The sequence below is a fragment of the Bos grunniens genome, chromosome 9, assembly GCF_055505025.1.
Source record: "Bos grunniens cultivar Pamir isolate PY7600 chromosome 9, Bosgru_T2T1.0, whole genome shotgun sequence".
Lineage (NCBI taxonomy): Eukaryota > Metazoa > Chordata > Mammalia > Artiodactyla > Bovidae > Bos > Bos grunniens.
This window is the reverse complement of record NC_141173.1, coordinates 81,853,157-81,879,810: the sequence shown is the minus strand read 5'-3', so window position 1 is coordinate 81,879,810 and position 26,654 is coordinate 81,853,157. Positions and strand designations below refer to the sequence as shown.

General features: G+C 42.5%; 2 protein-coding genes across 8 annotated transcripts in view; one reads left to right on the top strand and one right to left on the bottom strand.

The window, feature by feature from the left end:
• Nucleotides 1–402, bottom strand: part of PEX3 (peroxisomal biogenesis factor 3) — a 32,928-nt gene extending 32,526 nt beyond the window's left edge. For both annotated transcript variants that reach the window (XM_086318128.1, XM_086318127.1), the window contains exon 1: nt 103–402. In XM_086318128.1, the coding sequence (XP_086174254.1) occupies nt 103–175 (73 nt within the window). In that variant the 5' untranslated portion in view covers nt 176–402. The remainder of the gene's footprint in view (nt 1–102) is intronic.
• Nucleotides 189–26,654, top strand: ADAT2 (adenosine deaminase tRNA specific 2). 6 transcript variants are annotated; one of them, XM_086318139.1, is made up of 7 exons: nt 515–651; nt 5,406–5,598; nt 16,489–16,593; nt 19,719–19,869; nt 22,481–22,587; nt 25,772–25,844; nt 25,945–26,654. In XM_086318139.1, the coding sequence occupies exons 3-7, from the start codon at nt 16,534–16,536 to the stop codon at nt 25,986–25,988; spliced, it is 435 nt and encodes a 144-aa protein (XP_086174265.1). In that variant the 5' UTR covers nt 515–651; nt 5,406–5,598; nt 16,489–16,533; the 3' UTR covers nt 25,989–26,654. The 6 variants fall into 6 exon arrangements, with proteins under 6 accessions (XP_086174264.1, XP_086174260.1, XP_086174259.1 ...); XM_086318134.1 differs by lacking the exon at nt 5,406–5,598 and having other exon boundaries at nt 512–651; XM_086318137.1 differs by lacking the exon at nt 25,772–25,844.

The window sequence follows — 26,654 nt, the reverse complement described above, 5'->3', positions numbered from 1 at the left end:
TCGAATCCTGGGCTGTGGTTTCTCCGCCTCTATTTTTGAAGACAGACACCCCTCTCCCACCCCCTTCTTCCAATGCGCCTTGCCAAGAACGCTGTCACCCACCTCCGAGGACCGTGCCCAGGAAGATGCATTTCTTTTTGTGACGTTTCAGAAAATTCCACGTAGATCTAAGCATTTTCAGGCCCCCGGGGTGCGGGCTGTTTAGAGGGAAGGGATGATGGTCCACCAGGAAACCTTTTCTTTGTCGCCTGGCACGGACGACCCGGCTGGACGGCCGTCGTCCCGCTCGGTGCTCTCCAGAAATCACAAAGGCGACTTTCCGCAGACACTGTCACCGGAGCGGGAAGGGGGCGTGGACTATAGCTGAGCAGTTGCCTTTTTCTGTTGCAGCCGCAGCTCACTGGTCCGGGGCGCCCAGGTCCGTCCAGAATTCGCTCCCGAGTACCTCACTGTTCGATTCCCCCGGAAACGACGGCCCGTATCCGCCGCGTTCCGCAGCCTGTGCTCCTATTTCCCCGCGGTCTCTGTCGCTGAGCGAGGCGGCCCGGGTGCAGTATGGAGGCGAAGGCAGGGTCCACCGCGGCTACCGATGGCGCATACTCGGTGTCTGCGGAGGAGACCGAAAAGTGGATGGAGCAGGCGATGCAAATGGTAAGGGGGCCGGGGCGTGGACGCATAAGATCGGAACTTCCTCCTGCTTATCCCGACCGAGCATTTGAGTAAATGTCCCCGGGGTACTTTCTGGGTCTTAATAATCTCGATGGCGCTCACAATCTCTGGGAAAACAGCTGGCTTTTACTGTCCTGAAATGTACTTTAGTCCATTCTCACGTGGCTCTGAGGGAAGGAAGAGAGGAAATACGGAAATTGTTTCTTTTTCACTGTTTTGAAGTAAGCGTCAACATCCCTATTCGGGGGCTGCTGGCACGTGCGTGCTGTTTCCCCTTCTTTCCTGTGGACACTGGCAGATTCGCGACGATACATTATTTTGTATGTATGACCCCTTGAACCTACCTAGGAGAAGGAAGGAAGCTGAGGATGTTTCTGGTAGAGAGCAGGATAAGAACAGGCCCCTGAGCGGTCAGATTCCACCATTCATTCATTCATCCATCCATCCTCTTGCCCTCTGCCCTTTTACTTTCTTCCCTCACTCCCTTCAGGACTCCTGATTAAGGAGGGCTCTGATAAGCTTTGTGTACAACCCAAGCTTTACCCGTACTTATGTGTGCCAGCGAACTCTTTAATAGGGATAAAAGTGTATTTGGCGTGTATGTATAGGTATATAAATCATAGACGCACATATATGCATATTTTTAAAGACTTGTTTCTTATACTTTTTTGAAAGTGGTGGTGGTGATGGTTTAGTAGCTAAGTCGTGTCCGACTCTTGCCATCCCATGGACTGTAAGTGACTCAGTAAAAAAAAAAAAAAAAATGTATTTTGTATTCAGTTCAGTTCAGTTCAGTCGCTCAGTCGTGTCCGACTCTGCGACCCCATGAATCGCAGCACGCCAGGCCTCCCGGAGTTCACTCAGACTCACGTCCATCGAGTCAGTGATGCCATCCAGCCATATTACATTCCAGTAAATGCCAAGTATACACTTAGATATAATTGAGACAAAACTTAACCTTCCTATGCACAGTTTTCCTGGTATTTCTCTTTCATTCCATTTTGAAAAAACAAATGCTGGTCATCATACCTGATTTGATTTCATGATGCAGTCTTTCAGCCCACTTCAAAATTTATTCTGCCCATTAAACTTATAGGATGCATAATTTTTTATTTGATACTTTAATATTCGCATATGCTTTGAATGGATCTTCCCTGGTGGCTCAGACGGTAAAGCGTCTGCCTACAATGCCTACCATGTGGGAGACCAAGGTTCAATCCCTGGGTAGGGAAGATCTCTTGGAGAAGGAAATGGCAACCCACTCCAGTATTCTTGCCTGGAAAATCCCATGGATTGTGGAACCTGGTAGGCTACAGTCCATGGGGTCACAAAGAGTCGGACACGACTGAGCGACTTCACTTCACTTATGCTTTAAATGATTAATTTATAATATGGAATTGTTTGTCCTGAACTCATTTTATGTTACTAAATTCTTCCAGCTGGAAAAAAGGAGTTTTCATGTGATATCAAAATCTCTCTCCTTCCCCCAGATGATTTCAATACTATCATATGCTGGGTGGCATAAGTCATGAGGATGATAGTAAATGCACGGGAAGGTTGAAATATCTCAAATTAAGCTGCATTTACATCTTTCTATGGATAAGAGACCCGGAGGTCAGGGGATGTGGGAATGCTGAAAATTTTTGGCCTCTTCTGGTTATTTTCATTTGCTTTAGGAACTGTCCTCAGAATATTTATGGGGAGTTTGCATAGATGAAATTTTGAGAGATCCTACCATAGAGGACTCAATAGTGGTTTTAGAAATAGCCAGGTTTATTCAGCCATTGAACTTTTCCCCTTTGTGTATCAGAAATGTGTTTTCTTTCTCTCCTTTCATATCATCCACACTATTCTCTAGACTTCTGGACTGAACATTTGAGTCTTTTTACTACCTTTTTTTTTTTTTTAAAAATTAAACTTTTAATTTTGTATTGGCATATAACCCATTAAGAATGTTGTTATAAAAAAAAAGAATGTCGTGATAGTTTAGGTGGACAGCAAAGGAACTCAGCCATACATATACATGTATCTTTTCTCCCCCAACTCCCTCTCATCCAGGCTTCCACATAACATTGAACAGAGTTCCCTGTGCTATACAACAGATCCTTGCTGGTTAACCATCTGAGCCACAATCGGACTATAAACACCTAAAGGTGTGATTGCCTAGTTTATCTACACAGGGTCAAGGAGGTCCTTAGTTTGCACTTTGTTTTTTTGGCCAGTAGTATATGTTTCTTCCCACTCCAGAATTCTTGCCTGGAGAATCCCATGGACAGAGGAGCCTGGTGGGCGACACTCCACAGGGTCGCAGAGTTGGACACGACTGAGCGACTAACACACACACACATACGTTTCTTCCAGGTCTTAAACAAAGGGAAAACAATGCTTGTGATAAATCTTGGACTTTGTCCAACCATCCCCTCCACCTCCACTAAAGAAACTTCAAATCTTAAACTACTTTGAAGACTTGTAGAAGTAATAGAAACTGTCCTGTGTACTTCTGAGAAGAGTTTACGATCAGACCAGAAGCATAGCTAGTACCAGATTCAGAGGCAGCTAATGTGTTCTGACGGAGAAGGCAATGGCACCCCACTCCAGTACTCTTGCCTGGAAAATCCCATGGACAGAGGAGCCTGGTGGGCTGCAGTCCATGGGGTCGCTAAGAGTCAGATATGACTGAGCGACTTCACTTTCACTTTTCACTTTCATGCATTGGAGAAGGAAATGGCAACCCACTCCAGTGTTCTTGCCTGGAGAATCCCAGGGACGGGGGAGCCTGGTGGGCTGCCGTCTATGGGGTCGCACAGAGTCGGACATGACTGAAGTGACTTAGCAGCAATGTGTTCTGAGGAATTTGAAAGTGAGGTGTCCAGTGTACATGTAATAATAGGATACTAGCATACTTGCAGCACCTGGGCAGAGTAGACATATTTATATGGCCAATTCAAGTGGCTGAGTGCTTGGCTGATATTAGTGTTTGTTGAGCGAAGGCCTGGAGGAATTGGAATGGAGATGGGTTCTTAAAGTATATGATAAAAGGCAGAAAACATAAAAGAAGAATGAATAGTAAGAATGTATCTTACTTTGTAAGATACAAAGTAACAAAGCAAAGGACAGAGGGAAAATATTTGCAGTGTAAATAAAAGGACAGGTTTGATATAACCTTGATATATAAAGAACCTTGGCAAAGAGATATACACCCTAATATTGAAAAAGTCAAAGGATATGAATAAACATGCTATTTCTAAAAGAAACACAGATAAGGAACAAGTTAACAAATGTGCAGTTTCACTAGTAATAGATTAAATTCAAATTAAAAAGAGATATAATTTTTCAGTATTCTTGCCTGGAGGATCACATGGACAGAGGATCCTGGCGGGCTATGGTCCATAGGGTTGCAGAGAGTCAGGCACAACTGAAGCGACTTAGCATAATTTTTCAGCTGTTAAATTGGCAAAGGTCAAAAACTTGCAATGCTTGTTGTAGATAAGGATGTGTGTGTGAGGAGTTGGTTAGTTGTTTGCTGTAATTGGGGCATCTTTTCTAGAAGGCAACTTTGTTATATACATATTAAAAAGCCTTAAAACTGAGTTTATCCTTTGATTCAGTAATATCTTTATGGTATTTTTTTTCCCAAATGAAAATATTTTAATGTTTTCTTTTTCTGATTATATAGATAATTCATAGTCATAAGAAATTTATTTTTATAAATTTATTGACATATATACTTTTAAATAAGTCAAATTACATATTCTCTTCATGATTGTAAGTATCCTTTTTTCCTAGGTATAATCATTTCTTATTTCAGTTTATTTTCCTCTCACCCCCATCCCATAGTTCTTTTATTGCTCTGGAGTGAATTACCAAACATGGGACATAGGATGTATGTATTTTAAAGCCATCTATCTAGATGTTTTTAGATTGCCTTTTAGAACTATACTGCCCAGTGTAGTAGCCACTAGCATATGTGCCTAGTTATTTCATGAATAAGATGAAATTAAATATTCAGTTTCTCAGTCACGTTAGCCGCTTTTCAAGTACTCAGAAGCCACACATGGCTGGTGGCAACCATATTGGACAGCACAGATCAAATGATGTTTCCATCGCTATTGGCAGTGCTGTTGGATAGCACTGGCCTGAAGTGGTCCCACGTCCGTCCCCAGTGGTGGGAATGTTCTGTCCTACCCCCGTTCCTACCATCCCTGGAATTATCACTACTGAACATTTCACAGTGTTACAGGGGAGAAGTAATATCTGTGTTATATTTCTTGTTGTTCTTTGGTGAAGTTATCAAACTTTAAAGAAAGTTCTCTATATTTTATTATTGTTTTGTAAAATCGCTATTTTTCACGACAGTTTTCTTTTGGAGAGATAGCATATAATAAAGGTCATTGTTTTAATCACCACAGCATATAATTCTAACGATTTGGCTTAGAATCAAATAAAAAAAATAATAGCATTGCACTCTTACATTCCAGACACATTGCCATGGGCTATGTCTCATACTGACCAAATGTATAAGGTCCACAGTAGTCCTGCTCTATGGTGGTTATTGTTCAGTCACCACTAAGTCATGTCCAACTCTTTGTGACCCCATGGACTGTAGCATGCCAGGCTCCTCTGTCCTCCACTATCTCTTGGAGTTTGCTCAAATTCATGTCCATTGAGCCAGTGATGCTATCTAACCATCTCATCCTCTATCATCCCCTTCTTCTCCTGCCCTCAATCTTTTCCAGCATCAAGGTCTTTTCCAGTGAGTTGACTCTTTGCATCAGATGGCCAAAGTATTGGAGCTTCAGCTTCACAACAGTCCTTCCAAAGAATGTCGAGAGTTGATTTCCTTTAGAAATGAGTGGTTTGATCTCCTTGCTGAACAAGGGACTGCTGAGCAAGAGTTTTTTCTAACACCGCAATTTGAAAGCATATCAGGTGTGTATTGTTACCGTCCTCATTTTCAGATGTGGACATCGAGGTTTAGAGTTAAGTAAGCTCCCCACAGTTAGGGAGCTGGTAAGGACGGAGATGTGATTTGAGCCCAGCCACCTGTCTTCACCCCCAGTTTGTCCTGTGCTGGGTTTGGTTGCTCACTGCTCCCCATTGTACTCTCTTGGACCCCTCTGCCTTTTCACTTTATTCCCACTGACTACCATGCCTTGGGGATCCTAATTAGACATTTGGATTTTTTTTCCTCTGTGAATTGCCTAGATATATTCTCTTTTGCCCAATTTTATTATTAGTTTTCCTTTTTAAAAACCACATTGTAGGGACTTCCCTGGTGGTCCAGTGGCTAGGACATCTTGCTCCCAATGCAGTGGGGCTGGATTTGATCCCTGGTCAGGGAACTAGTATGTAGGTCAAGAAGCAAGTTAGACATGGAACAACTGAGTGGTTCAAAATTGGGAAAGGAGGTATGACAAGGCTGTATATTATCACTCTGCGTATTTAACTTAGATGCAGAGTACACCATGTAAAATTCTGGGCTGGATGAAGCACAAGCTGAAATCAAGATTGCCCGGAGAAATTTCAACAACCTCAGATGTGCAGATGATACCAGCCTAATGGCAGAAAGTGAAGAAACCTCATGATGAGGGTGAAAGTTGAGAGTGAAAAAGCTAGCTCAACATTCAAAAAACTGAGACCATGTCATCTAGTCCCATCACTTCATGATAAATAGAAGGGGAAAAAGTGAAAACAGCGACAGATTTTATATTCTTGGGCTCCAAAATCACTGTGGACAGTGACTGCAACTATGAAATTAAAAGACACTCCTTGGAAGAAAAGCTATGACAGACCTAGACAATGTATTAAAACGCAGAGACGTCAGTTTGCCAACAATGGTCCGTATAGTCAAAGCTATGGTTTTTCCAGTAGTCCTATATGGATGTGAGAGTTGGATCATAAAAAAGGCTGAGCACCGAGGAGTTGATGCTTTCAAACTGTGGTGCTGGAGGAGACTCTTGAGAGTCGCTTGGACAGCAAGGAGATCCAACCAGTCAATCCTAAAGGAAATAAGCTCCGAATATCCATTGGAAGGACTGATGCTGAAGCTGAAGCTCCAATACTTTGGCCACCTGATGCAAAGGGCCGACTCGTTGGAAAAGACCCTAATGCTGGGAGAAATTGAAGGCAAAAGAAGAAGGGAGCGGTAAAGGATGAGATGGTTAGATGGCATCACCGACTCAGAGGACGTGAATTTGAGCAAACTCTAGGAGGTAGTGGAGGACAGGGGAGCCTGGCATGCTGCAGTCCATGGGGTTGGGAAGAGTCAGACACGACTTAGCGACTGAAAAATAGCAGCAACATGGAAGCAGATTCCACGTGCTGCAGTTAAGAATTTGCATGCTACAACTAAAACATTCTGTGTGCTGCAGATAAGACCTGGCACAGCCAAATAAATAAATATTAAAAAAAAGTTCTGGTGCCTTAAAAAAAAAAAAAGAATGTTTGACAATGCTTCATTCTAAAAAAAAAATTACATTGTAGGAACTGTTTGTATTTTATAGCTATTTCTAGGAATAATTCATAAGGAATCAGTGGAGATATACAGAGAAGTTCTCTATTTGTTTATAATAGTGAGGAATTTGAAAAATAGCCACATGTGCTAGTCAAACAATAGGGGACCAATTAAGTGAATCATAAATATTTATGCAGAGAAGCACTATGTAGCCTTAAAAAAATCATGTGCTGAAAAAATATTACTCAACATAGAGAAATGTTTGTAATATGTTTCTGGATGAAAAACGCAGACCACTGAACGGTATATATAGTATAAATTTATTTGACTTTTTAGAAAGCTACAAATATGTATATGCAGACATAGGGAAAAACCTGAAAAATTTGTTACAGAATAATACTGGTGATCATATTTTGTAATGTTGGGATTATGAGTGGTTTTTATTTTTTGATGTGTGAATTTTTTTTACCCCCAAGTCTTCTGCCATACTTACTTTACACTTAGGAAAAAAGAAAGATTGAGTAGATAAATGTATCATCAGAGAGTCAGAGGGAGAAAAGTTGCAAGGTTTCTGGAATAAATCGTGTATTATAGTTGCTTTTTCCAGGCACCTGAAGGCAATGGCACCCCACTCCAGTACTCTTGCCTGGAAAATCCCATGGATGGAGAAGCCTGGTAGGCTGCAGTCCATGGGGTTGCTAAGAGTCGGGCATGACTGAGCAACTTGACTTTCACTTTTCACTTACATGCATTGGAGAAGGAAATGGCAGCCCACTCCAGTGTTCTTGCCTGGAGAATCCCAGGGATAGAGGAGCCTAGTGGGCTGCCGTCTTTGGGGTCTCACAGAGTCGGACACAACTGAAGCGACTTAGCAGCAGCAGCAGCAGTATTAGTATAAGATTATGGCATGTCTGAGGGAAATTAAAAAAGAAATCAAGCACAGACAGATCCACTGTATCAAATGTAGTGTGATTAAATGTCTCTTTGTGTTAGGCCTTGTGCCATGTGCTTGGCCTACAAAGGTGAGCAGAACAGGTTTGCTGGTGCTTGGCTCTAGTGCTTCCCCGCAGGAGCATGCTGTTTAATTGATGAAATTAAGCCGCCCACAAATGAAAAAGTTAATAGTAGCAAGTCCAGGGTCCAAAATAAGAGGCAGACATAAAATGCTATCAGATAATAGGTGACAAGGTCCTGAGCAAGTTAGTTGAGTGAAATTACAGGATGCTTTCTTAACTTGAAAAAGGGAAATGGGATGTAGGCGAGTGGAAAAGAAGAGATGGGTTCTCAAGGGGAGGAATCATCAAGTACAAAGAAATGGAGGACTCAGTCTTGGGTTAGGAGGGGATCCAACTATCTGTCCGGATCAGGACTTCTAACCAAGGCTCAGGTTTTAGCAGGAATCTATAAACCCTGATGCTGTGTGTAAAAATGTCACGTGCTTGTGCCTTTTTCGCGTGGGCGTGTCCACAACTTTCACCAGATTCTCAGAGGGGATCCAAGAAGATTAAGGACAAAGGACCTGGAAGGATAATGAAAGGTTCGGCTGACTCAGTTGGCTGGTGGGGAGCACTGGGTGATGGCTGGGAGGCTCTTGGTGCCAGGCTGTTCGTCTCCAGGTGAGGAGAAGTTTAGTGTGTTACAGGAGAACAGAGCTTCTCAGAGTCACGAGCAGTAACAGCTCTAGTGTCGTTGACCTTTCGAACGTTATTATTTTCTACCTAAGAGTTGTCCTGGCCGAACTGTCTTTTCCTCCAATTGTCTTTTTTCTTTTGTGGGAGATATACTTGGGTACTCTTCAAGAGTCTAGGCACTCTGACCCCCTCTCCCCTCCTGCTACCACCGCATGACTAGAAAGTAGTTTGTAGGAAGGACGGCTTTAGAGAAACTGCACAGTCTCTTCCGTCCTAGAACTGTCTTTATCTGTAAAAGCAGATGGACCCTGGCTAGAGTGCAGGAGATGACACTTGAGGAGCAAAAGAAACGACGTTAAAGACATTTGGAGTAGGGACCAGTGAGAAGAGAGATTTCATTCTTCAGTTTTGAACCTTGGTAACTTACTAATTTATGAAAGACAAAATTGCCATTTTAAATAGTAACGGAGCCTCTCTAAAAGATGAGGTGGTTGAAAACCTACATAGGTACAATTCAGAGCCATTTTGCCTGCTCTTTTGTGCATTTATAATGAAACGATTGGACTTGGCAGAAGAGGTCATGGGAATGTTGGAAAGTACAAGATGGGATGGATTAAAAAGTCTTTTCAGTGTAATTAAATCTGTTTTGAACTTCACAGCAAAGCAGATATATGTATTTGATATATGCATATACACACGTGACTCGTTCTGTGGGGTTCTGAGGTTGCTCTCGCCACCTCCTCCCTAACCTACCATTCCAGCTGCTCACCCTTCACCCTCAGTCTAGGCCACTCCTCATCAACAGCATTATTTTCCTTTTTCAAGTACTACGGTCACTCATGCTTTCTCTCTAATTGGGACAGCGGTGGAAGGCATTTTTACAAAAATGAAGCAGGAAGATAATATAGTATGGGAAATAGAGTTAAAAGCAGATCATTTTCTTGGAGGAAACAAGAGAAAACCCGAAGGAAAGAATGAAAGGCCCGTCTTGTCCCCTCTCCGGGGGCCCAGAGCGTGGCCCCGGCTGTTTTCCAGGTGAACAAGTCAGAATGTGGAAGGAGCCGCACCAGGCAGCTTGGGTTTGCCTCTGCCTGCCACCTGCTCCTCCTTCCCTCTGCTCTTGGATCCTCTCCTGCACGTTTGAAATGAACAAGTAGCCTCACGTAGAGCTCTTCAGCAGACAGGTTTACAGATAATCCTTGTCACGTGGCCCCCTGTTTGTTTACTCTGTTTTTCTTTAAACTTTTACATCTCACTGTCTTGCTAAATGTCCCCTTTCCCTTTGTCCCTTGAACTAGCGCTGCTAAGAACCCAGGCACCAGTAAAGTAGCTGGTCTGTGGTGACTGGAGTAGAAATTAGAGGCAGAGCTGTGGCTGGAAACCCAGGAACCTTGCACGTGCTCCACAGAGATTTGTTGAACAAGTGAGTGGAGGATCCACATTGCCTGGCCTCTAGGCCCAGCCTCACACAGGGACTGATCCCGTAACCTTCCCAAGGCTCAGTCTCCTTATCTGTAAAATGGGGAAATCACGAACCAGTTGCACCGGGTTATGAAGTACATGAATTAATAATGTGCCTGAACTAGTCCTACATCAGGGGGAGCTTTCCAACAAGCTCTCAGCTCTTATTATTTGCAAGCTCAGAATCAGAACACTTGACGTACAGACACAACAGTCTGTTGTAATAGAAACTAGAAGTGTAACTTACACATAAGTCCCTCTTCAGGCTACTGGTTTTTATTTCCTCCCTCCCACCCTAACTGACCCTTCCTTCTTGGCCCAGTATTTTCCTTGGATCTTCTATAACCCCAGACACTCCTGGTTTTCCTCCTACCTCAGTAGCCATCTCTTCTTAATTGCCATTGTAGGAGCCTTCTGGTTTACTCCACCTTTTATTTTTTTAATGTTTCATTTTGAAATAATTACAAATTCACAGCAAGTTGCAACACAATATACAGACAAGGCCCCAGTACCCTTCACCTGGTTTCCTCTAGTGGTAGCATATTACATAACTAGCGAAATGTCACAGCCAGGAATACAGCCTTGACCCAGCCTGCAGTGCTTGTTCACGTGTCATCAGCTTTATGTGTGTGCGCCTGTGTGTGCATGTGTGTCTGCATCGTTCAGTGCAGTTTTGTTACCTGTTTTGTTTGATCACCACTAGGACTTCTCCATCACCACAAGGCTCCCTCTTGCTGCCCTTTATGGCCACCATCCTTTCCACACCCTAACCCCCAGCAGTCACTAATCTATCCTCCATACCCATAGTTTTGTCATTCGGGAATGTGGTATACTTGAATATGTCACCTTTGGGGATTTTTTTTTTCCCACTCAACATTATTTCCTTGAGTCAGTTAATAGCTGATTCCTTTTCATTGCTGTGTAGTTTTCCATGGGTGGATGCAACATACTTTGTTTAACCTGATAGCCCTTGAAGGACATTTGGGTCATTTCCAGTTTGGGGCTAGGAGTAAAATGTCATTGAACATTCATGTCTGTATATGACATTGTGTTATTGTATGAACATAAGATTTCATTTCCCTGGGTGGACAAACGCCCAGAGTACAATCATTGGGTCATATGTTAAGTGCACATTTAGCTCTTTAAGGAACTGCCAAGCCATCTCCCAGGGTGGCTGTAACAATTTTACATTCCTGCCAGCAATATATGAGATCCTGTTTCTCTGCTTCACTGGCATCTGTTGTTAATACTTTTTATTTCAGCCATTCTGGTAAGTGTGTAGTGATATCTCATTGTGGTTTTAATTTGCATTCCCTAATGGTTAATGATGTATCCATCTTTTCATATACTTATTTGCCATCTGTATGCCATCTTTGATAAAATGTTTTTTAGTATCTTTTGCCCATTTTCTAACAATTTTTTTAAACTGTTGAATTTTGAGCATTTTTTTTTTCATAATCCAGATCTAGACTGTTGTTGAATATGTTGTTATTCAGTCACTAAATTGTGTCTGACTTTTTGTGACCCAGTCATGAAATTAAAAGATGCTTGCTCCTTGGAAGAAAAGCTATGACCATCCTAGGCAGCATATTAAAAAGCAGAGACATTACCAACAAAGGTCTGTCTAGTCAAAGCTATGGTATTTCCAGTAATCATGTTATGGATATGAGAGCTGGACTATAAAAAAAGCTGAGTGCTGAAGAATTGTTGCTTTTGAACTGTGGTGTTGGAGAAGACTCTTGAGAGTCCCTTGGACTGCAAGGAGATCCACCCATTCACTCCTAAAGGAAATCAGTCCTGAATATTCATTGGAAGGACTGATGCTGAAGCTGAAACTCCAATACTTTGACCACCTGATGCGAAGAACTGACTCATTGGAAAAGACCCTATTGCTGGGAAAGGTTGTAGGTGGGAGGAGAGGGGAATGACAGGGGATGAGATGGTTGGATTGCATCACCAATGCAATGGATATGAGTTTGAGTTTGAGGTTCTGGGAGTTGGTGATGGACAGGGAAGCCTGACGTGCTGCAGTCAATGGAGTCACAAAGAGTCAGACACAACTGAGCAACTGAACTGAACTTTGTGACCCCATGGGCTGCAGCACACCAAGCTCCTTTGTCCTTCACTATCTCCCAGAGTTTGCTCAAATTCATGTTACTTGAATCAGTGATACTATCTAACCATCTCATCCTCTGTCACTCCCCTTTTCCTTGCCTTCAGGCTTTCTCAGCATGAGGGTCTTTTCCAACGAGTGGGCTCTTTGCATCAGGTGGCCAAAATATTGGAGCTTCAGCTTCAGCATCAGTCCTTCCAATGAATATTAGGGTTGATTTCCTTTAGAGTGGACTGGTTTGATCTCCTTGCTGTCCAAGGGACTCTCAAGAGTCCCCTTAAATATATGGTTTATAAATACTTTCTTCCCATTTTAGCTTATCTTTTCTTCCTCTTAACAGGATGTATTAGTTTTCTCTGGCTTCGGTAACAAATGCCTGCACACTTGGTGGCTTAGAACAACATAGGTTTATTCTTTTACGATTCTGGAGGCCAGGAGTCCACTCTCCGTTTCACTGCCCCCAAACAAATGTGTCAGCAGGGCTGTGCGCCCTCTGGAGGCCCTAGAGAAGAATATATTTCCTTGCTTTTTCCAGCTTCTAACGTGACATTCCTTGCTTGGTTCATGACTCCTTCCCACATCTTCAAAGCCAACAGCGTAGCATCTTCAAATCTCTCTGCTTCCATCATCCCATTGCTATCTACTTTACGTGTCAAATCTCTCTCCGTGTCTCTCATAAGGACAGTTATGATTGCATTTGGGGCCACCTAATAATCCAGGATAACTTCCCTATCTCAAGACCCTCAACAGATATTTGATGGATGAGCACATGATTTGTCTTTCTTGTGGACCCCAGTTTATGCGTCATCCTGAACTTATTTTAAATTTCACTCTATGTGTGACGATTGCCTTAACTGTGCTGGTTCTTATTGTCTCCTCCCTCTCCAGCTGTCAGTCCTCCTCCCAGCTTTCCTTCCTGTAGTAACCTATGGTACATTTTTTATTTGTATATATGCACCAAACCTTTGAAAGACCTCTGCAGTCTTTCAAACTTTGTGCAAACTGAGTGTGCTTTAACTTTTTACATAACTGGGACAGAACTAGCCTATGGGTAGTGCATGACCCAGGTCTGAAGAACGTGGTATTATGGCTTCAGATACTGTCTCCTTCCATCTCTCCAGGCCCCAGCTTTATCCCACTACTCCAGATGCAAGAGAAGTATCATATGCTCCCACAACGTGCCTCTCCTTTCACCACTGTTGGCCAAATGAAAAGTGTCAGCTGAGCATGTTTGAAGCAGCTAAGGGACCCACGCTAGCATTATGATAGGGTTATTGCTGGGAGCAAGCGGCTAGTGCAGGAGACGGAACACATACTGATTTCAGCAAAGCCTTCAACTTGGCACTTCGTGTGCCCTGTGGTGTGTGTAAATACCTCTGCTTCAGTAGGAATGTAGTCTTCTAGAGTGTCTTCCAGCCTGCCCAAACAGGAAATGCTATGCCTTTCTAGAAACAGCGGTACTTGGGTTCTTTAAACCATAGTGAGGTGGAAATGACTACGCTAGTTCACAGGTCACAACCGTTTCAGGTTCTCTCTCACCTGTGGTGTCCGGGCATCCCAAAAGTAATCTGCCTGTTTTTGCTCTCTGCCTGAAGAAGTATTCCTTAGCTGTCCTGGGCCCCAGAACTGCTGGGGCTCCTTCAGCCACCATGGTGGTGGTTTAATCACTAAGTCATGTCTGACTCTTTGTGACTCCATGGACTGTAGCCTACCAGGCTCCTCTGTCCATGGGATTCTCCAGGCAAGAATACCAGAGTGGGTTGCCATTTTCTTCTCCAGGGGATCTTCCTGACCTAGGATTCAAACCCGCATCTCCTGCATTGCAGGCAGATTCTTTTATTGCTGAGCCGGCACGGAAGCCCATTCCCTCAACCATAGGGCTGGAAAAAAAATGGACAGCTAGTGATGGAGGGGTGACTCTGCAACTATAATGATTAGTTTACCATCCCTGGGATGGTGGTGGAACTGTGCCTAAACTTACTTTTCTCATTTGTATTTTTCAGTTGAGATATATTTCACATGGGTTTCCTTGGTGGCTCAGCAGTAAAGAATCCACCTGCAGCGCAGGAGCCGTGGGTTTGATCCCTGGATCAGGAAGATCCCCTGGAGGAGAGCATGGCAACCCACTCCAGTATTCTTGCCTGGAGAATCCCATGAACAGAGGAGCCTGGTGGGCTGCAGTCCATGGGGTCACACAGAGTCAAACATGACTGAAGTGACTTAGCATATTTCACATACAGTGAGATGCACAGGTCTTAAATGTATTGTTCATTCAGTTCTGAATGATGCAGACATCTATGTAAGCCACACCCTTATCACGATAAAGTTTTTTCCTCCCCAGATTTCCTTGTGTCCCTTTCCAGTCAAGCTACTCATCCCTGTTGGTGATGGAACCACTGTTGCAATTACTTTCATCATAGTTTAGTCTGTTCTAGTCCTTCACTTGGAGGGAATCATGCAGTGTGTGCACTTTTGTGTCTGATTTCTTTTATGTTAGCATGTCTGGGATTCATCCATGGTGTTGTGTGTATCCGTAGTTTGTTTCTCTCTTATTGCTGAGTAGTATTCCATGGCATGTTTATCCATTCTTTTGTTGATGGACACCTGTGCTATTTCCTGTGTTTGGCTATTATGAATAACATAACATAATAACAGCCAAGCTGTTATGAACATTCTTTTACAAGGTTTGTTTGTTTGTTTTTGCTAGACACATATTCTCTTCTCTCAAGTAAATACTTAGGAGTAGAATGAGCTAGATGTTCATAGGCTCTTTGTAGGTTTACTTCTTGGGGTTTCCTAGGTGGTAAACAACCTTCCTGCTAGTGCAGGAGATGTAAGAGATACATGTTTGATCCCTGGGTTGGAAAGATCCCATGGAGAAGGAAATAGCCACCCACTCCACTATTCTTGCCTGGAGGAGCCTGGAGGGCCATGGTCCATAGGGTTGCAAAGGGTCAGACACAACTGAAGCGACTTTAGCACACATGTGTGTTTACTTCTTAAAGAAGCTTCTAAAGTGTTTTTCGAAATGGTTGTGCCAGTTTTGTATAGAGTGCTCCAAAGCCATTATTGTCTCGCTTAGAACAGAGATTGTGGGCACAGGGAGATAAGCAGTCTGGTCACCTTGATGCTGTTGAATACCAGAGGATGTTTTCTGTAATTTTTAAAGCATCAGAAAGATTAAGCAAGTGGAATTTCAACAAAGAAAGAATTTTAATAAAAGACTTATAAATGTTACTTATTCTTCTACCTGTTTACAAATACATGTGTGCTGTGCCGTGCTAAGTTGCTTCAGTCATGTCTGACTCTTTGAGACCCTATGGAATATAGCCAGTTAAGCTCCTCTGTCCATGGGATCCCCCAGGCAAGAATACTGGAGTGAATTTCCATGCCCTCCTACAGGGAATCTTTCCAACCAAGGGATTGAACCCATGTCTCCTGCATTGGCAGGCAGTTCTTTACTGCTGTGCCACCTAAGAAGCCTGTACTCTGTCAGAAAACAGTGCACAGTTCAGTTCAGTTCAGTAGCTCAGTTGTGTCTGACTCTTTGCGACCCCATGGACTGCAGCACGCCAGGCTTCCCTGTCCATCACCAACTCCTGGAGCTTGCTCAAACTCATGTCCATGAAGTCGGTGATGCCATCCAACCATCTCATCCTGTGTCGTCCCCTTTTCCTCCTGCCTTCAATCTTTCCCAACATCAGGGTCTTTTCCAATGAGCCAGTTCTTCACATCAGGTGGCCAAAGTATTGGAGTTTCAGCTTCAGCATCAGTCCTTCCAGTGAATATCCAGAACTGATTTCCTTTAGGATTGACTGGTTTGATCTCCTTGCTGTTCAAGGGACTCTCAAGAGTCTTCTCCAACACCCCTGGCAATATAAGAACAAGGATCAAAAGTAGTCTTTGATCAGTTCTGCTTCCAGTAAAAGAAAAATTCAGGGAGCTCAGGACTATGATGGGGATTTGCTCTTGAGTCTCTCTCAATACAGACACAACAGAGAATAAAGGCACTGAATACTGAAATGTTTTAGAAAAGGGGAAATTGAGCCACGTTTCTTTGCTCTGATGTTTGTTCATGTGTGTAGTCCTTAGGCTGCCTGTTTCTTTTGTCTTTTCAAGTATTGAACATCACCTGTTAGATTTTCCACTTTGTCTTTTAGGCCAAAGACGCCCTAGACAATACTGAAGTTCCTGTTGGCTGCCTTATGGTCTACAACAATGAAGTTGTGGGCAAGGGGAGAAATGAAGTTAATCAAACCAAAAATGTATGTGAGTTGAAGAGTAAATTGCAAACATATGACAGTGATGGTAGGCATGGAATGGATTTCTCGTGGTTGGTGGCAAGATGGATCTGTGTAGCGTTAGGTGACCATTAGTGGAAGGACAGTTTCCTGAAACCTTTAAAAATGTCTTTTTTTTTTCTGATTATAAAGAGTGATCCATACTGATTTTCAAAATTTTGGATAATTCAGAAAAATTTAATGAAGCAGTAAATTCTTTGGGTCTGATTTTCCATTTCATAGAGCTTTAACACGAGTAAAATCCAAGAGGGGTTTTATTACATCAGAGTGTCCATACAGAAGAAAAGAGTCCATCTCTATTTTAAGCAAATGTAATACCTGGAAATTCTACTTTATGAGACAGCAATTTAGCTCATATTGTATCCTTCGGTGAGGCTTCCCTGGTAGCTCCGTTGGTAAAGAATCTGCCTGCAATGCAGGAGACCCTGGTTTGATTCCTGGGATGGGATGATCTGCTGGAGAAGGGATAGGCTACCCACTCTAGTATTCTTGGGTGTGTGCTACTGCTGCTGCTAAGTCACTTCAGTCATGTCCGACTCTGTGTGACCCCATAGACGGCAGCCACCAGGCTCCCCCATCCCTGGGATTCTCCAGGCAAGAACACTGGAGTGGGTTGCCATTTCCTTCTCCAATGCAGGAAAGTGAAAAGTGAAAGTGAAGTCACTCAGTCGTGTCTGACTCTTTGCGACCCCATGGACTGCAGCCTACCAGGCTCCTCCATCCATGGGATTTCCCAGGCAAGAGTACTGGAGTGGGGTGCCGTTGCTTTCTCCCTTGGGTGTGTAGTACCTTTAATTATTGTGTTCCTCCTAGTCAATTAAAAAGTCACCCTTAATTGATAGCTGTGGAGATATAAAAGGATTGTATAAAGAAAGCAAGTAATTCAGTGGGGTACAGTCTCCACCACCTGCAGGTACACTTTAAAAGCTTTTGTGACTTTACTGTGGTTAGGTTGAGAAGTTGTGAATTAAGGAAACACTTGTTGAATGTGGTATCACCACAGCATGTTACAGTGAGTAGAAATGAAATCATAAGTTTTAGGATTATAAGAAGTGCCGGGGGGACTCAAGGAGAGCTTATAATTTTACCACCCCTCACGTTGACTTTGATCTTACTTGGGAGCCAGAGAACGAGGTGGGGGTGCTATGAGCACTTTCGAGTTCATTCATCACACTTATCAACAAGAAAACTCAGATCTAGTGAAACACAAGCAAAATAGGAACCCAAATTCACAAAACAGTTGTTACGTGGACATCAAGATGCCTGTAAGATAAGTAGTAAGCCATGTGTGTTAGTCGCAGTCGTTTCTGACTCTTTACAACTGCATGGAATGTAGCCCGCCAGGCTCCTCTGTCCATGGAATTCTCCAGGCAAGAATACTGGAGTGAATTGCCATTTACTTCTCCAGGGGATCTTCCTGACCCAGGGGTCAAACCCTGGGTCTGCATTGCCGGCAGATTCTTTACCGTCTGAGCCACCTGGAAAGCCCAATAAGCCGTAGTACACCAATTAGTGAATCTACAGATACTATTCAGGAGTAGAATTTTGTGATTTAAATAATTGTCGTATTTCCCTATTTGTATTTTGTGGTTCAGTACAGTATCTTTAACATGAGAAAGTCGGATGTCCTAGCAACATCTGTCTAAACCCCCAGTGACCTGAGTTTCTTCCACACCTTGAAATTAACCTGGATTTATTTTTAGTATTCTGTGCTCTTTAGAAGGTTACCCTACAATCACAGTATAGAAAGACTCTTGACCCCAAAAGAGGAGACCCAAGTCCTACTTTCGGCTCTGCTACCATTACCCGCCGTCACCACCGCCATCACCTCGCCCAGCTGTGTGTCTTTAGTAACCTCCTAACATAGCTTACTTAGCTTCTGGTTCTTCAGTGGTAAAAGAGTTGATTGAGATGATTTAGGTCATTGATTATTTCTTGAGAACTATGAGCACATTTGATTCAGTAAATCTGAACCTGATTTCTAAAAAGCACCCAAGTTGGGGGGAACTTTGCTTTTTTTTTAAGCTCCCCAGTTGGTTCTGGTATGCAGTCAGGTATGGGACCCTCTTTGCCAAAGAACTTTCCAGCTCTGAGTTTATCATTCTGGGCCAGCAGGGCTCCCATCTGCCTCTGGCTTCCATGGCCCCTTGGCCACTGTGCCAGCACTTTCCACAGGTAAATGAACACCTTTCTGTTTGCCCCGCCAAATTTTATGCTTCTGGAGGACAGAGACTTTTTTCCCCACAGAGTTTAGTGCAGTGGCTTGTACATAGTTGATACTAAGTGTAAGTTTATTGATAAACATAATTATTCATGAGTACTATAAATAATTGCCACATAGCAGAGTACATATATAGTGTTGCATGTGACTGTGCTTCATATAATTCATATCACTTTATGAGATGTAGATACTAGAATTACATTTGGGGAAACTAAGGCTTGGAAAAGCTATGTAACTTGCCCAAGGCTATACAATTAGTAATGTCACAGTCAGGATTCAGACTGAAGTATGGTTGACTTCAAATTTCTTGCATTTCTCCTATACTCTACTGCTCCCAGAAGGTATCTGAAACTGATACCAAACCTCTGCTTCTCTCTAGAGTCTGCCAGTATATAAAATCTTATCCCAGAGAAAATGTAAGTGATGATATCCCAGTGATGACATTCTAAATATAGATTTGTTTAGAGTGAGGTTAGTGACAGTCTTGAAAACATATTCGAACCTAAAGCACATGCTTATGAAAATTTCAGTTTCCTTGGAAATATTCAGGAACCATAGACATCTTTTTTTTATTTGAGACTTATCTCTCTGGTATTTTAATTGACAGAGTGTCCCCTAAAGTACTTAGATACTTAACTAAAAATAGAGCACTAATTCCTCTGACATCTCAGATTAGGTATCTTTTGTCGGCAAGGCTATAGTACTTGAACTAGGAAATCCACTGTCAGCTGCTAAGGGTGTCCTGAAACCTTTATTCGCTGAAATGTTTGCAGAAACAATAGGCCCGTTTTTCATATTTACTTTGGAATATTTGTAAAATACTGTTACACGTAGCCAACAAGGTCAGTGCAGGCAGCTCTCTTTCCAGGCTACTCGACATGCAGAAATGGTGGCCATTGACCAGGCCCTAGACTGGTGCCGTCGCCGCGGCAGGAGTCCTTCTGAAGTGTTTGAACACACTGTGCTGTACGTCACCGTGGAGCCCTGTATCATGTGTGCAGCTGCTCTCCGCCTGATGAGTATCCTTTGACTTCACAGGTTCATGTGTCGTGAACTCAAAAATGGATGGTGGAATGCGGGTGGGAGGGACGCTCCTCCCACCAGAGGGAGGAGCTTATATGTATACATGTGGCTGATTCACAATGTTGTACAGCAGAAACCAACACAGCATTGTAAAGCAATTATATTTCAATTAAAAAAAAAAGGCATCAATGTAAAACAAAAAAGTCCAGACAATGTTAAAAAAGATTCTACTATATGAAAACAGAATTGTGAAACAAATTTTGGAAGATGTACTTTACAAAATACAGTGTTCCTAGGCCAAAACATTTTTTAAGAAAGATTTTTGAATACTGAAGTCTTTGTTTTAGTATCAGTGAACTATAACAAGTAAGTGAGAGCAAGAAACGCTTCAAGCTAACTTAAGCTGTCAGGTAAAGACAGACCATACATTAGACTGTTTAACAGTGTACATAAGAAAAGACCTGAAGAATATGCACCTATTTTGCCTTTGGTGAACAGATTACAGGTGACTTAAAATTTCTCTTTCTCTGTTTATTGCCTGTGGTGAACAGATTACAGGTGACTTAAAATTTCTCTTTCTCTGTTTATAAGTCTTTATTGTTTATTTTTGCCATGAATACCTATTACATAGAAGGCTTGAAAAATTCAAGTAACTACAAAGTGAAAGTATTTATGATACTGTGTTGTGTTGTTCAGTCGCTCAGTCGGTCCGACTCTTTGCAACCCCATGGACTGCAGCACACCATGCTTACCTGTCCTTCACTGTCTCCCGGAGTTTGCTCAGACTCTTGTCTGTTGAGTCATTGGTGCCATCCAGCCATCTCATCCTCTGTTGTCCCCTTCTCCTCCTGCCCTCAGTCTTTCCCAGCATCAAGGTCTTTTTCAGTGAGTTAGCTATTCACATCAGGTGGCCAAAGTATTGGAGTTTCAGCTTCACCATCAATTCTTCCAATGAATGAATATTCAGGGTTGATTTCCTTTAGGATTGACAAATTTGATCACCTTGCAGTCTGAGGGACTCTCAAGAGGCTCCTCCAGCACCATAGTTTGAAAGCATCAATTCTTCAGTGCTCAGCCTTCCTTATGGTCCAACTCTCACCTCCATACATGACTATTGGAAAAACCATAGCTTTGACTATATGGACCTTTGACAGCAAAGTGATGTCTCTGCTTTTTAATACGTTGTCTGGGTTTGTCATAGCTTTTCTTCCAAGTAGCAAATGTCTTTTAATTTCATGACTGCAGTCACTGTCCACAGTGATTTTGGACCCCAAGAACTGTAAACTAAATAAATGGGAAGTTGATATAGCTCTTCGAATTGTGTCTTTCACGGAATAAATGACACAAATACTGAGTACAGCCAGTTAGCCTCTAAAGATCTTTTTAAAAATTGCTGGATAATTCAACAATTAATTGTTGAATCTCATGCTAGCATGTTCTTATGTATTTATTTTGGTTGTTTCTGTTCAGTCACTCAGTTGTGTCTGACTCTTTGCAACCCCATGGACTATAGCATGCCAGGCTTCCCTGTCCTTCACCATCTCCTGGAGCTTGCTCAAACTCATGTCCATTATTTTGGTATGTGGGTGTGAATCATTTAATCACTAAAAATAATAGAGAGGGCTTTCAGTATGATAAGACATACAGTTTCCACTTTGTAAACTCTCTGCCCATCGTGCCATCCCGAGTGGCTCCGTTTTAGTCTGGTTTATTCTGAGCCACAGTTATATTTGCTTGAGGAAAGAACAGAGGGAAAATCTGTTATTTTTAAAGAGGTGAAAATCTCTGGATTAAATTTCTGCCTCCCTTTTGGCTCCAATTCTCTAGTGATTCCAAAATATCTCCTTTAGGAGAGGCCAGAGAGAGCACCAAGCTGCAAGCATTTAGCAAATACACATTCAGTTTTCACTCCATTTGCAGTTGTGAGATGTTAATTTTTAAATCCTTTAAACCTCTTTCTTTTGTGTAACTAGATTGTGAAGTGAAGTCAAAGTTTGTCCGTCATGTCCAACTCTGTGACGCCATGGACTATACAGTTCATGGGATTTTCCAGGCCAGAATACTGGAGTGAGTAGCCTTTCCCCTCTCTAGGGGATCTTCCCAACCCAGGGATTGAACCAAGGTCTCCCACGTTGCAGGCGGATTCTTTACCAGATGAACCATAAGGGAAGCCCAAGAATACTGGTGTGGGTAGCCTATCTCTTCTCCAGTGGATCTTCCTGACCCAGGAATCAAACCAGGGTCTCCTGCATTGCAGGCAGATTCTTTACCAACTGAGCTATCAGGGAAGCCTAAAACTAAGTTATATTCTAGAAGGAATTTCCTGAATTAAAGGGTGCTTAGACCTAGAGAAATACCTCCTGTCTGGCAGTGGTGGAATTTGAACCCACGACTCTGAGGAGACTGGAGCCTAAATCCAGCACCTTAGACTGCTCGGCCATGCTGCTTGATTGCAAAACTGAATTTTTAAGACTAAGCCCAAGTTTAATTATTTTTAAGGGTAGCGTGGGCTTTCCTCTCTAGGATAGCTGGTATAAACCCACTCTAGTTTTGTCACAATATGCACTTGAACTGCCTGTTCTCTGTAGGACCTTAATTCTTTCTCAGGAATCCCACTGGTTGTCTATGGCTGCCAGAATGAAAGATTTGGTGGTTGTGGCTCTGTTCTGGATATTGCCTCTGCTGATCTACCGAGTACTGGGAAACCATTTCAGGTAACATGAACGGTTATACTTTTTCTTTCTAATTACTCTTATCTCACCTACGGGCTTGCGGGTAATTAGCGTGTTGTCAGTACACCAAGGAGCCATGACTGAACCAGATGGGTGCTGGGAACCTCTGGCCAAGGTCATGGATGCCTCAGTGTAAGACTGCAGGTAATCATTTCCAGGAGAGTGCTTAGCTGTCTTAATGCACAGAATCCCTCCAGAAAGAGAGTTCCAGCCTTCCAAGCTTTCCTCTGACAGTCTTCACCAACATCATCAGCTATGTGTAAGGACCCTACCACTATGGGCCTCTCCCCTCCACATGTGTGCCTGGCTCTGTGCTGTACCAGATTTGCATGATGCTTAGTCTGTGTTGGTGACTGCTGCTGCTAAGTCGCTTCAGTCGTGTCCGACTCTGTGCGACCCCATAGACGGCAGCCCACCAGGCTCCCCCATCCCTGGGATTCTCCAGGCAAGAACACTGGAGTGGGTTGCCATGGCCTTCTCCAATGCATGAAAGTGAAAAGGGAAAGGAAGTTGCTCAGTCGTGTTTGACTCTTCCCGACCCCATGGACTGCAGCCTACCTGGCTCCTCCGCCCATGGGATTTTCCAGGCAAGAGGACTGGAGTGGGGTGCCATTGCCTTCTCCGGTGTTGGTGACTATAGCAGCCATTTACAGTGAATACACAATATTTTTCACAAAGTCAGTCATTTTGCTTGATTGCCCTGTACTATTTTTGGCATCTAGGAATCAATACCTGATTTCATTTTTTTCCCCCTGCCTTTTTGATGTTGAAATTGCCCCTAGGCCCAAGAATCCACTTAGAAATTCTACTTTCTCTTTAACTTTGACGCTTCTCCCAGAGTTTTCGTGTTTAAGGCTATGAGCAGAAGGAATTTTTATTTCAGAGTTTGGTCTCTAGACAAATACCAGTTCCCATAAACTGGTTTGATTTTTTTCTCTCTAAGATCTAAGGTTAATCTTAAAAGTATTATGCTTTAAAAAGAAAAGGACTTAACGAATGCTGGACATGGTATGTAGTTAACAAAGATCTCAAATATTCTTGGGAGAATATTAAGTACCTATGAAGGGCTAAATTTGGTTGAATCCCAATGAGAACAAGTTTTGGAAAACATTCTATTTTGAGTTTTCCCAGCTGAACATTGGCTTTCCCAACAAGCCCTGCACTTTTGAGAACAGATAACTTTTACCATCACATCAGAAAAGAAACCGTCATAGGATGGAGAGTAGGCAGTACAGTTAGCCTGATCATTAAAACAATATGCAAAGTGACTTGTTTTCTTCCAGTCACTTCTATCAGTAACTCAGGTTTTGCTTCCGTAACTCTTTGCAAATGAATCGCTGACTCTGTACTTCATTTATGAGAAAGATCTGAAGAATTCCTCAAAGCTTCTCAGCTGAACAAAGATGAGCCCTTAGATATCAGATATGGGTGGAGCATTTCTGTCCAACATGCCAGAGATGTTGCCAGTGACATTACCAGTGACCGCATCACGTTGTGCTCCTTCAAAGGCCTGTATATTTTGACTTCATTTTATTGCTCCAATTTCTTTCCTGGTACTCCCTTAATAATCACTCCACCACTATCAGCTGGTTGTCTCACAAACCTAAGCTTATTCCTCCTCTTTTCCTGAGATGATCTGCTCAGTCTCTCTAAATATTCTCTAGTATTAAGTTTCATCCCTCTACTGTTATCCCAATTTCTTATTCTTTCACATGTTGACCTTTTTGCTGAAAGAATCAAAGATAGAAGAAACTGAACACTTAAAAAATATCCTCTGTAGTAAGGTTCGACTAGTTTTTTCTATAAAAAGCCTGAGAGGAAATATTTTAGCTTTTGTGAGCCACTTATATTTTTGTCACATATATATATTTTTAACCCTTTAAAATATAAAAACCATTCTTAGCTGACCATTTCTAGCTGTGGACTGCCAACCCGAGCTCTATAGAATCAAACACTTCATGGGCCCCTGTTAAATAAAGAACAGCAAATAAAAATAGCTTAGTGCTCAGTGAGCACTCACAATGTGCCAGGTGTTTTAATTAACAGGGGCTATGTTATCTAATCTCATTTTGTTGTTGTCATTCTTCATTTGCTAAGTCATGTCCGATTCTTTGCAACTCCATGGACTACAGCATGCCAGGCTTCGCTCTCCTTCACTATCTCCCAGAGCTTGTTCAAACTCATGTCCATTGAATCAGTGATGCCATCCAAGCATCTCATCCTCTGTTGCCCCTTTCTCCTGCCTTCAGTCTTTCCCAGCATCAGGGTTTTTTCCAGTGAGTCAGCTCTTTACATCAGGTAGCGAAAGTACTGGAGCTTTAGCTTCAGCATCTGTTCTTCCAATGAATATATTCAGGGTTGATTTCCTTTAGGGTTGACTGGTTTGATCTTGCTGTCCAAAGGACTCTCAAGAGTCTTCTCCAGGACCACAGTTCCATAGCATCAGTTATTCAGTGCTCAGCCTTCTTTATGGTCCAACTCTCACATCTGTACATGACTACTGGGAAAACCATACCTTTGACTATCTAACCTCATTTAATTTTCACAAAATCCTTTTGGGTTAATTTCTATAATTACCTATATTTTACATATGAGGGAACTGAGGCATAGAAAGTTGAAGTACCTTACACAAGATCACATAACTAGTAGGTGTCCTGGGATTTCTTTGGAAGGAATGATGCTAAAGCTGAAACTCCAGTACTTTGGCCACTTCATGCGAAGAGTTGACTCATTGGAAAAGACTCTGATGCTGGGAGGGATTGGGGGCAGGAGGAGAAGGGGACAACAGAGGATGAGATGGCTGGATGGCATCGCTGACTCGATGGACATGAGTCTCAGTGAACTCCGGGAGTTTGTGATGGACAGGGAGGCCTGGCGTGCTGCGATTCATGGGGTTATAAAGAGTCAGACATGACTGAGCGACTGAACTGAACTGGGATCACACAGTTAGTTGATTGAAAAATAATAATGAGTTAATTAGTGATGTTTAATTTAGGTCTTTTTTTTTTTGGAAATATACTTCCTTACTGATTTTCCTAATATCCGTGAGGTGTATTAACATTATCTGAAATATATTTACATAATGATGTATGTGTTGCCATTTTCACGGAACACAGCACACATTTTCCTAGGCCTGTGCTCATTCTCAGCTTTCTTATTTCATCAGTGCACCCCTGGATATCGGGCTGAGGAGGCAGTGGAGATGTTAAAGACCTTCTACAAACAAGAAAATCCAAATGGTCGGTTTTCCCCTCCTGTGTACACATACTTAGTCGGTACGAAGCAAGTCTGCGTGGGCCTACCTCTTCATTTTCTCTTTCTTTTCTATTCTTTTCACAGCACCAAAATCAAAGGTTCGAAAAAAGGAATGTCACAAATCCTGAACTTGTTTTAATGAAAGACTCACGCCCCTGGGACGACATTCTTGGACAGAAAGCTGTTGACATCGTTGAAGCATATGTTTATATATTGTCCATAATTCGCGGGAAAATGGTTTCTCATCATTTGCTCTGTTAAGGGAGCAAATGAGCACTTTTTAAAAGGCTGACAGTTGCAAACAACTCCTAGCTTTTCCACAAGCTGAAAGACCATTTTTAAGAAGGGGAAAAGTTAAAGATTGAGGTTTTAGAAATTAGCAAGCAGTTCCTGTTCTTCATGCCAAAATCCTTATGCCTGGTCCAGGAATGCACTGACTTTCAGAGGATGTGTATCCAGACTCAGTTGCCTGGTGTGTCTGCCTGGAGAGCATCACCCGATAGACAGCTGCTCCAGGCCTTACAGACGGGGATCCTTCATCCTTGGCAGCCACCGTGTTCTCCCGGGTTGCGTGTGTCGGGGAGGGAGACTTCCTTGGAAGTTGTATTAATATATGAATCATATACATATTGGACCATGATTCTGTGGTCCTTAGAAGAGATTTTTGCTTTTATAAAGCATTTAGAGAAAATACATACTTTTAAAACACATATTCATCATTTAACAGCATACTGCTATCATAAAACCTTATTCATGCCTTCTTTGAAGATGAAATAAAATAAAAATAAAAGAAA

What these genes read in the sequence shown, in the direction of transcription:
- ADAT2 (XM_086318133.1), top strand. Translation starts at nt 556, where the DNA reads ATGGAGGCGAAGGCAGGGTCCACCGCGGCTACCGATGGCGCATACTCG. An exon ending in AAGTTAATCAAACCAAAAAT is followed by an intron (nt 16,594 to 19,718) that starts GTATGTGAGTTG and finishes CTCTCTTTCCAG; the next exon opens with GCTACTCGACATGCAGAAAT. An exon ending in GTACTGGGAAACCATTTCAG is followed by an intron (nt 22,588 to 25,944) that starts GTAACATGAACG and finishes TTCTTTTCACAG; the next exon opens with CACCAAAATCAAAGGTTCGA.